Source organism: Pinus tabuliformis, chromosome 9, assembly GCF_031772625.1.
Source record: "Pinus tabuliformis cultivar Carrire ecotype Pingquan chromosome 9, CPIR1, whole genome shotgun sequence".
NCBI lineage: Eukaryota > Viridiplantae > Streptophyta > Pinopsida > Pinales > Pinaceae > Pinus > Pinus tabuliformis.
In genome coordinates this window covers 594,239,695-594,253,494 of record NC_142307.1, presented here as the reverse complement: position 1 = coordinate 594,253,494, position 13,800 = coordinate 594,239,695, and the positions used below count along the sequence as shown (strand labels likewise).

General features: G+C 35.6%; 1 protein-coding gene across 1 annotated transcript; it reads left to right on the top strand.

Annotated features, from left to right (window-relative positions):
* The first annotated feature begins 5,364 nt into the window (after positions 1-5,364).
* On the top strand, positions 5,365-12,034 carry LOC149149964 (DNA polymerase delta catalytic subunit-like). The gene is made up of 8 exons (XM_089440245.1): positions 5,365-5,403; positions 5,894-5,963; positions 6,169-6,244; positions 10,835-10,925; positions 11,060-11,220; positions 11,489-11,562; positions 11,679-11,766; positions 11,947-12,034. The coding sequence occupies exons 1-8, from the start codon at positions 5,365-5,367 to the stop codon at positions 12,032-12,034; spliced, it is 687 nt and encodes a 228-aa protein (XP_089296371.1).
* The last annotated feature ends 1,766 nt before the right edge of the window (positions 12,035-13,800 follow it).

Here is a 13,800-nt window from a genome sequence, read left to right as displayed (position 1 = left end):
GCCCTTTTTTCAGCTAATGATCCTAGTTTAGCTTCTTTTATCTTTTGATTGTGGATATCTTGAATTTACATAAAAAGCTCCATTGGCTAACAGAAAAGTACAAATGTCTGAGATAAAATTTATCTTAACATAAAGTATATTCACTAACAGGAAAATATAGACAACAAAATTTCTAATGAACCACAAAGAGTATCAACAGCCAACATTGATGCGGTTATCTTTAGACATTACAACAATAAATGCTGCCGTCCAAATAAAAAATAGTTGTAACTTGTCCAAAAGAGTTCAGCCTACCAAAAATTGAATGGTTCTATTCAATAATAATAAATTTCTGGAACTGAAATATACTGCCCAACTCCAAATTTAGCTGTTCACTAGGGAAAATTTTACACACTTCATAAAATCTTGCCCACAAGCTACTTTCTAACCTTTGGTAAAAGTAAAAATTATGTTGATAAATGAATAATAGACAAGGGAAATCGTTTATGGGTTTTATGGTCTCAAATTTTATCACAGATGTCTGATGTAACTAGAAGTCTCTTTACATGTAGTTTCTTAATGTTTTTGGACAGACATGGTTGTCCTCTTGTTCATATGCCTGGGCAGGCCCCATACAGTAGAATGTACTCTAGGTATGCATTTTGGTGTACCTTGGATGGGACATTTCCATTTTGGCTCCATGGCTCCTGGGTATACATATCCATTTTTCTCTGCTTATGCCCATACCAAAATGCTGTCACATATTATTAGTGATCAGTCTGGCGGACTTTATAATGTGCCCTAAAAGTATTGATACCACTGTTTACTTTGTATCTTTATGATACAATCACTTTTATAAATTATGATGATAAACTTTTATTTTTGTTCACGTCTAGTTTAAATTTTCTATTTTGTTTTTAATTATTATGCTTATAGCTATCCCTTGCACCTTTCTTTTTCATGGAAATCCTTGCGGGATCCTATTCCTTTGTTGAGTATCCTTCTAGAGAGTGGTTCAATCATCGGCCACTATAGTGGCTGGTAACCACAAGGCACTAGACTTGATTTGAATTTGTTACCTAAGTCTTCCCCTAGGAAATCTACCTTGGACAGATAGTTCAACAGATATTGATAACCTTTGAGGCTGAATGTTGTTCTCTCCATCTATTTGTACAGTCTCTACTACATGTCCATCTCTATTATCATACAAGTATTATGGTCTAAATGACCCAGACAATTCTTTTTCACTTTCTACCATTTGATAGCTATTATGGCCATCGTAATCATTTTTACCTTGTTGCATTTTGGTGTGTCATTATATGTTTTTTTTTAAGCATTCATAATTGTTTCATATTGTCTTCAATTATAGTTTAATATACATAAACCCAGCTGACTGAAAAAACTGCTATGATCAGATCCATGTGTGCTAATAAATTATAAATTTATATGTTTCAATTTTAGAAAAGAAAAATTAATCAGCAGTTAGAGGAGACCTTATATATGCTGTTTTGGGACTTTGAAATTGCCTTTGGCACGGTTCCCAAAATTAACTCATGGAAAAATTAAGCACACCCATAGGCCTCAGATCTCCAACAGCTAGAATATATGGGAGAGTAATGGGAAGAATTAAAACTTGCAAGGGATGGGCAGAAAAAAATTACTTGTAACATAGGGGTCAAATGGGGGTGCCTAAATTTTGTTTGGAATATATATTTACTAATGAGGGCAATGCCTTGTAGAGGAAGACTGAGGTGGAGTCGACCTTGCAAGGATGGTCATCATTCAAATTGATGCAGATGACTTCATCTTGTTGGCCAAAAATTTCAACAACCTCAACAATCAGTGTTGATATCTCAGACTTCTCAGACAATTTGGGCCACTAACACAGGCCCATTTAAATTGACTGATGACATGTATTTAAAGTTTTTTGAACTTAAGGGTCTACATCTCCACTGTACAAAGTTTGTCCTGCTGGTGGCAGATATGAAGAGCATTGTCCAAAGTTCTATTCTGTTTACTCGACTAAGTCTCATAAAGTGGAACTGTGGAGCCTTGCTCTGCTAAAGGAAGGACTGTGTTCCTCCTTAGCAGCTTTCTGCTCTACCTCTAACAACATGGTTTTAAGAGAGAAGAACATTGCCTCTAGAAGGCTTTCCAAGAAAATCCTTGTGGGAACATTCCTTAAAAATTCACACAGAACCATCATTTCATGGTTATGTCTTAAATATTCTCTTAAAATCCCCCTACGTGTAGTAGTTGCCACCGCCATTGCTCTGGTCCAAATTTATGGAGCTGGCTTTCTATTGCAACCTGATTGGCTTTTGCAGCATGTGACCTTTCTCCTGTACGTGGCAGATTTTCCTGTAGTCTACTGTCAGATGGCAAGCCTTTCTTGGATTGTGTAATAGGAATTGCATTATTGAAGCATGGTTTCTTATTTCATGGTTATTGTTCTATGCTTTTGTCTTGCATATGGACATTTCATTAGGGCCATACCTATATCACCCAATTGGATCTACTTGGGAAACATAGAAAGCCAATAATATTAAATCGGGCCTGTAGTCTGAGAGTTCATTTATGATGACGATGATGATGATGATGATGGTTAATGTCCACTTAGACCAAATCGGTCTATCGGACCAACAATTTTCTTAATTTTTACTTATCTGGCTCCTCGTCTTTCTTGGCGAGATTGGTGTTGTAGCTTTATTTTTTTTCTCTACGGTCTTCCAACTTCCTTTATCTTGCATCTCCTTCATCTCTTTTGGTTCTTGGGACATTGGTGTCTTAGCTTCACAATCTATTGTGTTCGTTCTTTTGAAGATAGTCGGAGAAGAAGTTTGGTCTAGGAGATCTACTTTGCTGTTAAATGAAGATTTATTTTGTGCGGTATTCGAATCCTCATAACTGTTGATTTGTGGGGGCGGGCTTTCTTCTTGCTTGTCTTGAGCGCTGTTTCTTTCTTCCCTGATTTCTTGTGACTCAGAGTTTTCTCTAGAATTTTCTTCTTTGGTGACAGTGTAGTGTTCTTTTTGTGCTCCTTCCCACCATGTAGATCTGTGGTGGTTTTTTCTAGCAAAATTTTTCTCAGAGGCTTTTGGGCAATTTTTGGCTAGATGCCCTGTCTCAAAATAGGATCGACATCTGAAGAGGACACTTTCATAATCAACTTTATGGTTCCACACATAGTCTTTACTTGTTAGGTTTATTTCTGCTGGGAATCCGGCGCTGAAGGCCATTTCCACACAGATGCGTGCATAGGTGGTTCTGGCATATTCCTCTGTTTCTAGGCACCTGCAGTAAAATTTCCCAATTGCATTTCCGATGGCTTTTAGCGAGGAGAGATTCCAGAGATGCAAGGGTAGGCTTGGAAATCTCACCCAAACTGGTGCTGAGGTTATCACTGCTGTAGAGGGATCGAATGATGGGTTTCATGGCTTCACGAATAGGCCTGATTTTTCCCAAAACCAAGGGCCAGAATCTAGAATACATTGTCTGCTTTCAGGATTTTCAAAATATGCTATAAAGAAACCCCTAGCACAGGGCTAGATATTAATTTCATCAGAAATGACAGGCTTCCATACCTCCGAGATCCAATTGTGGAGTGTTGTCAGCCGCGGCCAAAAACCATTGAACCGGTAGATTAGGGCACTTTCGGAAAACTTCAAAGCTTCATCGAGTGAGGCCTGGACCACTTGGATAGTGGGAGTTGGGGCTTCACTGACGATATGGGCAGGAGATTGCCCTCCAGAGGTGGATGAGCCACCAGTTATTTTTGCGAAGCTGGGAGTCATATTTTACTTGCCCGTAGAACCCAGCCACAGAAAAATAAGGCAGAAGATAAGATTAGATCTAGATCTGGCCGCAGAAAATTAGCCCTAGATATTCTTATGTTGCGTGCGGGGATAGAATATACTACATCTATTGCCAAATATAACATTTTTCTTCTTAGTAATAGAGAGAGATGACCTATTTTCCATCTGGTGATCGTTATTGGTGCTTCTTTTACTTACAAGATAGAGATGCTTGTAGTCCTCTCTTATTCTATATATGCATGTATCAGCCATTCACATTGATTATTTTTGGGCATCAATTATATCCATGTAATTCTTTTCTTCCTCCTAGCATAATGTTTGGGTATGAACTCTAATTGACAATCTTGTACAAATAAGATCGAGTTCTTGAATTGCATTAATTGGTCATGTGTACTTGTACAACTAAGATGATATGCTTAGGCCCTCTTATTATATTTTGATTACAAGTCTAGTTTGATCTTTTGACACATTCTCTGTTCCATTAGACAATATCGATTTTACGTATTGTTTTAAAATTTCATATCATTAATCATCTCATTTTTTTTCCACCTATCAGGCCGCCAAATGATAGAGCATACAAAGGGGCTAGTTGAAGAAAGGTTCACAATAGTTTGTGGTTACCAATACAATGCTGAGGTAAGCTATTATTTAGCAACTAAAGGCATTTGTAACCTTTGAACTGGATCAGTAATGATAGGAAGTACACTTGTTGTATTGGTGATAGTCCAAGTTCTTGAAATCATAATGGGTGATCTGATACTAACCAAGGTTTCTATTGTAAAGCTTGATATTATATTTTTATATTTGAATCTAGGTTGTATATGGAGATACAAATTTAGTTATGATACAGTTTGGTGTACCAAATATAGAAGAGGCCATGACGCTAGGGAGGGAAGCCTCAGATTATATTAGTGGTACATTTACAAAGGTACAATGTCAAGAATTTTAAATATCCGAGAAGCCTCTAGAGTTGTTAATGATGTTTTTGTAGGGATGAATGTTTCAATTTAATATCACCTTTCTTTTTATAAATAATCTTCTTTTGACATTCCACTTCCATGAGATCTTTGTAAATATGCACAGGACAAGATGATCAGTTATGATTTTATGTGGCTTATCTGCATCTGTTTGGTGCATATTTGGCATCTAATCAATGCGTTATTTAACATATGCTTTTATGCAGCCTATTAAACTAGAATTTGAAAAAATATACTACCCATACTTGTTGATAAGCAAGAAAATGTATGTTGGGTTGTTGTGGACAAAGCTAGATGCTTATGACAAAATGGATACTAAAGGTGACAAACCTAATCTTTTTGTTTCAAAGACAGGCCTTAGTGTTTGTGAAGGCTCAAAATGCTCTTAGAAAAATAATTTATTTGATGCCTTCTTAAGTATTAAATATTCTTGATCTTTTAAATATTCCATATCAACAGGCATTGAAACAATGCGAAGGGACAATTGCCTGCTGGTGAAGAACTTGGTTACAGAGTGCCTTCACAAGATACTCATTGATCGTGACATACCCGGTGCAGTGCAGTATGTCAAGAACACTATTTCTGACTTGTTAATGAATAGAATGGATTTGCCACTTTTGGTGATAACTAAGGCGAGAAAAATGAATCCTTCTGCATGTTTATGACCAAATTTGTTTGACCATTTGTTACTTTTGAAATGGAGAAAATATGATAGGGGGAAGAGGAGATTTACATTGCGAGCAAGTCACTTATTACATATTCCTGGTTTCAAGTGTTAGAAGTATATACTATAGACCTAGTTGGCGTACGCCATGGAAGTTTCCTTTTTAAGTCTGTCATGTTTCTTCTCCCTACATTCTATACTTGGAAGGGATTTAGTCAATATTTACTGCTAGCAATGGGAGGAAGAAGTGTCAAGGGAGGCTCTTATACAATTGAAGAGAATCAAAACATGACAATATATAATATATCTGCATTTTTAATCTCATCCTGAGAAAAATTGATTACTGTTTAGCTACGACAGAAACAGATGTTTGCAGGTCATATCCTTTATCAAGGCTATCAGCATATTTTTAAGGGCATTGTTGTTTGTCTGTGCTAACAATATCTTTGTTGAGTCAGGGTTTGACAAAGATTGGAGATGACTATGCAGTCAAGGCAGCACACGTGGAACTAGCTGAGCGCATGCGGAAGGTAAATACTAGAAATAACTTCTCAGAGCAAGTATAATGAATGGTGCAATGCCTTCTGGTTCCATTTCAATTCTATCTCTCTATTTTTATTACTACAGTGCATCTAAAGACTCTTGTAATATTTTGCATTTCATTGACAATGAGTCCATTGTTGGATTTTTTAAATTGATGTCATGTTTTAAAGCCAAGTTGCCCCTGGCTTACAAAGGGATGTTGCAACTGCTCCAACTGTGGGTGATCGTGTTCCATATGTCATCATAAAGGCTGCAAAAGGTGCCAAGGTAATAATTAACCCCTTCTGTGCTCAGCATAAGTCTCAATATTGCACTAAAAAATGGTTATTTTAATTATTTTGTTATGTTTTATTTGGAGGCATAATTTACAGAGGGATTATGGATATTAATTAACCCCTTCTGTGCTCAGCATAAGTCTCAATATTGAAGTAAGTTCTGTCATATTCAAGAGCACCTCTACATATTCCGTAGATTAAAGGCTGAGTAGAATTATTCTCAAAAATATATCGTAGATTAAAGGCTGAGTAGAATTATTCTCAAAATTCTAGATAGTAAGCACTTATTTTGAGCTACATTATGCTTGATCTTGATAGGCTTTTAATCCTGTTAAAATTATTATCAAAAATCTACACATTCAGTGCTTATTTTGAGCTCCATTGTACTTGATATTGTTGGTTTTTTCAATTCCTTTGGTCTTTTCCTTTTCTCAGCTTGTAATTTACCAAAAGCATAGATGTTTAGTGCTTATTTTGAGCTTCATTGCACTTGATTTTGACCCTTTTTTCATTTCCTTTGGCCTTCTCCTTTTTTCATCTTGTAATTTGCCACCGAAAAGCATAGACAAACTTTACAAAGAACCGGTAGCCAATTTTGAACCCTGCTTAAATAACTTTCATAGGTAAGAGCTTTTCAAAGTTTCCTATTATGCAGAAAGAAATCAAAGCTTAGAGCATAGGATTTTTCAGTTTTATTTTTGTGCAAGTTTTTGGACATGCCAGAAAAGAAATAACAATGCAGGGAGCCTGGTTACATCTGAGCCAGTGGCTATAAAATGCTATTTGCTTCTTTCAATTCATAATCGTATACACGCTCAAAAATGTACTGAAGGTATGTACATAAATATAGGTTTGAAACCCCTTACCCATGTAAAAGGACGTAGAATTTTCTATTTTAAGAAATAATGAGCAATGGTGAGCTACAAAGTAGAGTATTAAGACTTATACTTTTAGAGTTTCACGCAGACAAGGCTTAAATATCACAGACTTTACTCCATACTTTGATGAGGTTCCATTTTTACATGCGTGCCATGACCTTAAGGTAGGTATGCAGGCACCGAGAGGTAAGAATTGAACATATGGCATTGGTGAGCCATTCGGGTACTTGAGGTAGCTATGCTGGCACTCAGAGGCAAGGATCAAACTTAGCGTTGGTGGGCCATTGGGGTACTTTCTGAGCAGTAGGCATGAGGGCACTGAGAGGTAGGATTTGAATTTATCCCAGCGTAATGCTTATCCAAATGTTACAGACCCTAACCCATCTCCATGCTCTAATTAAGGCCTGCATTTTAACATTTGTTGGTTGGGCTGTAGGAATTTATCATAATTATCCAGGTTCGAGTCTAAGAATGGGCTATGCTTGAGAATTTCGCTCTTGCCAAAAATTATGACTTATTCTTCTTTCTTCATGGATATAAATATTTATTCAATTCCAAATGGAAAAGAACATGTCTAACATTCAGGAAGAAAGGGGGATCCCTTGAATTGCTTGTATTTTCAAGTTTGTTCATGGATATGAATATGTTTAATTCCACATGCAAGAAAACATGTCTAACCTTCGCAAAGAAAGGCTGACCGCTTTTCTTGTATTGTCAAGTTTAGTCCCTTTTTATGCTCTGCTCTTTTACTTTTCTTTATCTTTGTTTCATTGTAGGAAAACTCTTGTACCTATTCCCTTGAAGCATAATATATAGGGTGGAAAAACTTGGCTAGAAGTGTAAAATATAGAGAAGTGTTATATACGAGGATGTATAAGTTAAATTTGCGATAAGCCCAGTGGGCTAGTTTAACTGGTTGCATTGGACCGGCCAGTTTCAATTGGAGATTGTTGCAAATTTCATAGGTTCAAGTCCAATAGAATGTGAGAAATCATTTTCAGGATTTCCTCCAGCTCTACTTGAGTTATGCATGTTGTCAAAACAAACTTCTAAACCATTTGAATGAAATGATAGTTGGAAGCCATATATGTTTCTGGAGGACCAAAATGATGAACTATATCAAAACTTTGCTAGTTAGAGGAAACATAGCCACAAGAATGACCTGGTTCACTTCTGGGGTAAGGAGAAATTGTTGCCACCACGGTTGCACTGTGGAAGCCATCGACAGTATAGACCTGTAGCTTTCCCCTGCAAAGAAGGGGAAAAGGAAGTTGTATACGATGATGAGCATGCAAAACAAAAAGACCTATGATAACAGAAACATCATATATTCAACAAGAGCCTTACCTGTGAAGGTTGGCGTGTAGTGGGTGATAATGTTGAAAAACTTTCCAGGAAGACCTTATGATTTTTTTGAATGAACCTAAGATCCAAGTGAAATGGGGAAAGATTTATCCAAGATAGATTGAATATATGATGTTTCTGTTATCATAGGTCTTTTGTTTTGCATGCTCATAGAAATCCACCGTTCGATCATATTTCAAAGCTTTAGCACTTGTTTTTGAGAGAGAAACCCCAGAAAATATTGCCTGAATGGCACAGTTTTGAGGTCGGTGAAGAAATTAGTGACTCGATTAGGTTTTGAAAGCTTCCGCGTTCTCTTTCCCGTTTGGATGCAAGTCTTTTGATAAAACTGTAAATGTCTTATATGTAGTACTTCTTTCTTTTGTGAAAATCTGCAATTATACATTGTGATGACTTGTACCGTAGAAATCTTAGGTTTATTTAACACTTCATGAGTTTGCAACTGTGTTCCCCTCGGTTATGATTTTCTGAAGTTTTTGGTTGTTGGAATTGTCTAAGTCTCCAGCCTTGATATCCCCGATATCATTGCTACAAGATATAGAGCTGTTGTTGGTTTCATTCAAGCAGTCAAGCCTTTTTTTGGATTAAAAACTATTGCACCACAAATAATTGAATATTTGTCGTCTTAAATATCTATATGTTATTCTGGGGCTAGCTTGTGGTTGATATTTACAAGTTGGAAAAATTTATCCTTTCTTGTTTGATTTTGAGAAGTTTTCAAATAACTGCAAATAGTTTAACTTCACGACTTGCTGTCATAGGCTGCGTATTTTAGTGTAGAGTTACCTTCCCTAATTTTGTATAGGGAGCTCATGTTATATCGCTATTTTGAGTCCTATTATTGTAGTGATATGCATAAAGGCTTTCCTACTTTCTAGACATTTGGTATTTTGGTCTTCACATTTTTATTACTGTAAGTTGTATATTAGGCAGTGTTAAGTTTCATGGCTTTAACATTATTTCTCCTATGATAGGCGGAATATTTTCGTCAACTGCTTAAGCCTGTAACGTAGATGGGCAGTTGGCATTCTTAGTGTATCAACCAATTTTTATTTTCAAGCTACCTTTATCTAAAAATACCGATCTTGTGGTGGAAGAGAATATGGATGGGCTAATGTGGTTACCATCATCCACATGGACCTTATGACAATTGTATATGGTAAAAGCAATTAATCATCACACACTGTGAACTCATATTCATTTGGTATGCTTATTATGATCTATTACGCATCTGCTATTTTGCTATTCCATATTCAATAGAGTTGCAAACAGATGAGATATTTTGAAGCTTTAATGTCTGTCTTACATGATTTCATCGTGTGTTTATACAGTTGGTGATTTCATTTCACAAAGATGAGATATCAGCTGCCTCATTTCTTTATCCATGTAAAGTTGGATTTCTCAGGAAAGGCGTTGAACTTCCTTCAGGCATATCATCATTTGTGTGTAGGAGAGTTTATGACACTACGAACAGGTGTTTATGCTGGTTAACTGATCAAGACTACACTGATGTAAGTTTTCCCACACCATACCTGGTTAAATGATGGAAATAGGGCACTTGTTTAGATTTTCATTTTTTCTATTTGTATATCTAAATGTCATGCTGGGTATGCTAAATACATGTTTGAAGGGGCGTTTATTTTGGAGGAGTATTGTTGTCCTCAATGACTTGAGAATCAGCCTACGAGCAGCCTCTGCTGGTCAAAGTTCAAATTTGTCTATGATGCAGTGCAAGTATAGAACACGTCCAAAGTTATTTGAGTCTTTGGACTCAAGGATCGAGGTTTGACAAAAGACGTTCAATTAGCATCATATCTATTGATGCCAGGTCGTTGGTCCCTAAAGAAATCAGATACCGGATGTTGTAAAAGTTCTACTTTACAAGTGAAACATATCTGGCAGATATTGGATAGTCCTTTGTGTTGATTTTTTCTTCCCCCTCCAACTTGCATTTCAGAACATCTTTTTCCCACTTTTTCCATTTGATATAATTGGTATTTGGAGCTAATTTCCAATTTTAAAGCAGTCCAGGATTACTCTACATTGATGAACAAAGTTAGATTGAAGGTTTAAAATTTAAATGGATTTGTGGTACCAAGGTCCCATTCTTCTTGAATTTTCCGGAAGGGGAGTGTCTTTTGATTTATTGATTGGAATCCTGTCTAGGCTGACTTTTTAGATTAAAGTTATTTGACAGTGACATGGATTTAAATAAATAGATATAATGGGAGGTGCAACTTTTGTGAATGATTTCTTCCTCAACACTATTTTGTAGGATGGCTTCTTTATGTAAAAATTTTCGTCTGGATATAATGACTAATGTGTTTACTTGGGCTCGGGCATATGAGAAATCTGAGGATCCAATTTACGTACTAGAGAATAACATCCCTACTGATCGACAATATTATCTGGAGAATCAACTGAGCAAGGTGAAAGACCAAAGCACCATCACTTCCAGTTTATGCTCTTTTTGAAAATTTCACCACTGTTTCAAATATATCCTAATAGATAGTAATTCTTTCCAGCTAAGTGTTTTTGATTAGTTCCTGTTTTTTCTCTGTAGCCGCTGTTGAGAATATTTGAGCCCATTTTGAAGAATGTAAGCAAGGAGCTTCTTCATGGTAGTCACACACGAGCAGTTTCCATATCAACTCCTTCAAATAGTGGAATTATGAAATTTGCCAAGAAACAACTCAGTTGTATTGGTTGTAAAACACCTATCAGGTATTTAGTTAATACAAGTAGAGGGTGTCCTGCATGTGGTTTCCTTGCTTATAGTAGTGCACAATTGAGAGTAACTATTATTTCAGTTTGGCGCTTTAGAAAGATACTAGGGTTCATCTTTTTGATGTGGAAAAATCTATGAGGTTGCATGATTCCATGCCTGCTCTCCTTGTAAGAAACTTTCTAGCTTTCTTATAATAAGAATGTCTGGTTAGGCTACTTCATACTGAAATTCATGATGTTACCTGATTTCATGTTTCCATTGCAGCAAAGAAGATCAGACACTTTGTTCACATTGCAAAGGAAGAGAAGCAGAATTGTATCAGAAAACAGTTGCAAATGGTAAGCTGGTATTCTAATACCATTACTCTTTATTTGGAGAATTTAAAGTAGGCCTTGTGTCTATTGTTCTCACCTAGATTTTCTATCATATGACACTAATATTTGATCAATGCCAGTGAGGGAATTAGAAATGATGTTTGGTAAACTATGGACACAATGTCAGCGGTGCCAAGGCTCTCTGCACCAAGATGTTCTTTGCACAAGGTTTTTCAATGCTATATTTCAAGTATTACATTTTCATAACATGATTTAAATTTACATTATGGATGTATTTTGTAACATTTGTGTGATCATGTATTTGTTTTTAATTAATAGGATTTTTATTTTTATTTTTACAATTACTATCTCTTTTATAATTACATTGATGTCCTATCCTTATTGCAGTCGTGGCTGCCCAATATTTTATCGTAGGAAGAAAGCTCAAAAAGACCTAACTGAAGTAGAGGTGCAACTAGAGCACTGGCAGTTTTGAGGATGCTGCATGTGTAGCTTGTAATTTTTTGTATTATCGAATATTTTTGTTTTCCTGAATTTTCTCTGGTGTATGTTTCTCTGATTTAATGGACCATGGAATTTATTTGGTCCCTGAATCAGTATGAGCATGGTTTTTTTATTGTATAGTAATTGTCAAGTCCTTGTTATTTAATGTTAACCAGTTCGATATATCTTTTCTCCTTGCAAATGAGATGGAGAACAATGGTTCCAACTAGGACATATGGAGTAGGTGTGAATATAAAGCTCAATCATTATGGATCTATTAGCTAAACCATAGTTAGTGCTATACTTAAGCTTATTGAATAGGGATAGATAGCGATAGGTTGGGTCTGTTGTTATAAGTACTCTTATCTGCTTATGAACATGGTAATACATGTGTTGTAATTACCGTAATACTTGGATTCAGGTTAGGCTTATTGATAGGTCATAACACCCTGTATTAGTGGCATATGAGTAATATGTGGCTATCTTATTACGATTCAAACATATTAGTCTCCTGGTTAGTATGATTCCCATTAGATAGAATGACTAGTATTACTATAGATGCCAAGTTTTCTCGGTTCCAAATCATAGATTGACGAGTGACCATGGGGAACATAGACGGCGTATAGGCTAGTTACCTCAAACGGCAGTTATGATACATACTTCCCAAGGCACACCCTATAAATGCAATGTGCACACATATCCCAAATTTTAGGAGAGCACACACTATAAAACATAGATCTGCAGGCTTACATATGTATATCCAGACATGCATATAGTTGAATGGATGGATGGATGGATAGGTAGATAGAGATGGATACATAGATAGATTGGCAGGAGCAAATCCGAGACAATAGTTTGAGCAGATTTATTTTTTTTTAAATAATTTTTGGCAGGAGCAAATCCGAGACAATAGTTTGAGCAAATTTATTTTTTTTTAAATAATTTTTTTTATTGTCTCTAGAGAGACAATAGTTTGAATTATGGACATTTATTTATTTTTTAAATAATTTTTTACATTCTCTCTAGAGAGACAATAGTTTGAATTATGGACATTTATTTTTTTTTAAATAATTTTTTATAGTCTCTAGAGAGACAATAGTTTGAATTATGGACATTTATTTATTTATTTATTTTAAATTTTATTGTCTCTAGAGAGACAATAATTTGAATTATGGACATTTAATTTTTTTTAAATAATTTTTTATATTGTCTCTAAAGAGACACAAATGAAATTGTATCTAGAGAGACAAATCAAATTGTCTTTATAGAGACAATAATAATATGTGTTCTATATTGTATTTATAGAGACAAATTTTTGAGACATTATATTTTGAGACACCCGCTTAGAGACAATATTTAAGACAATATTTGAGTTTCTTTTTGTCTCAAGTTTAGACAATTGACTCAAATATTGTCTTAAATATTGTGTTAAAACCCCCCTACATGTAGTAGTGAGGCGAAGAAGGAGAAGTGTGAAGTTGACAGTGATAATGAGTTTCAGAACTGCGATTAGATTTACATGAATTACAAGCCGGTCCATTAATAGAGAAGTTCAGTCATTGTCATGACCAGTTTTACTGGCTAAAATTCATGCTGGAACATAATAATTTTCTTTCCGAAAAAATTATCATCTTCTACATTGTTAAATTTACAAGTATTCCATTCAAAATGAAGTGTTTAATCCAAACATATAATTCAATGTGTTACTTGCTTTTATCGATCTATGTTGGGTGAGCATATAAAGCACCCCCTAAATTT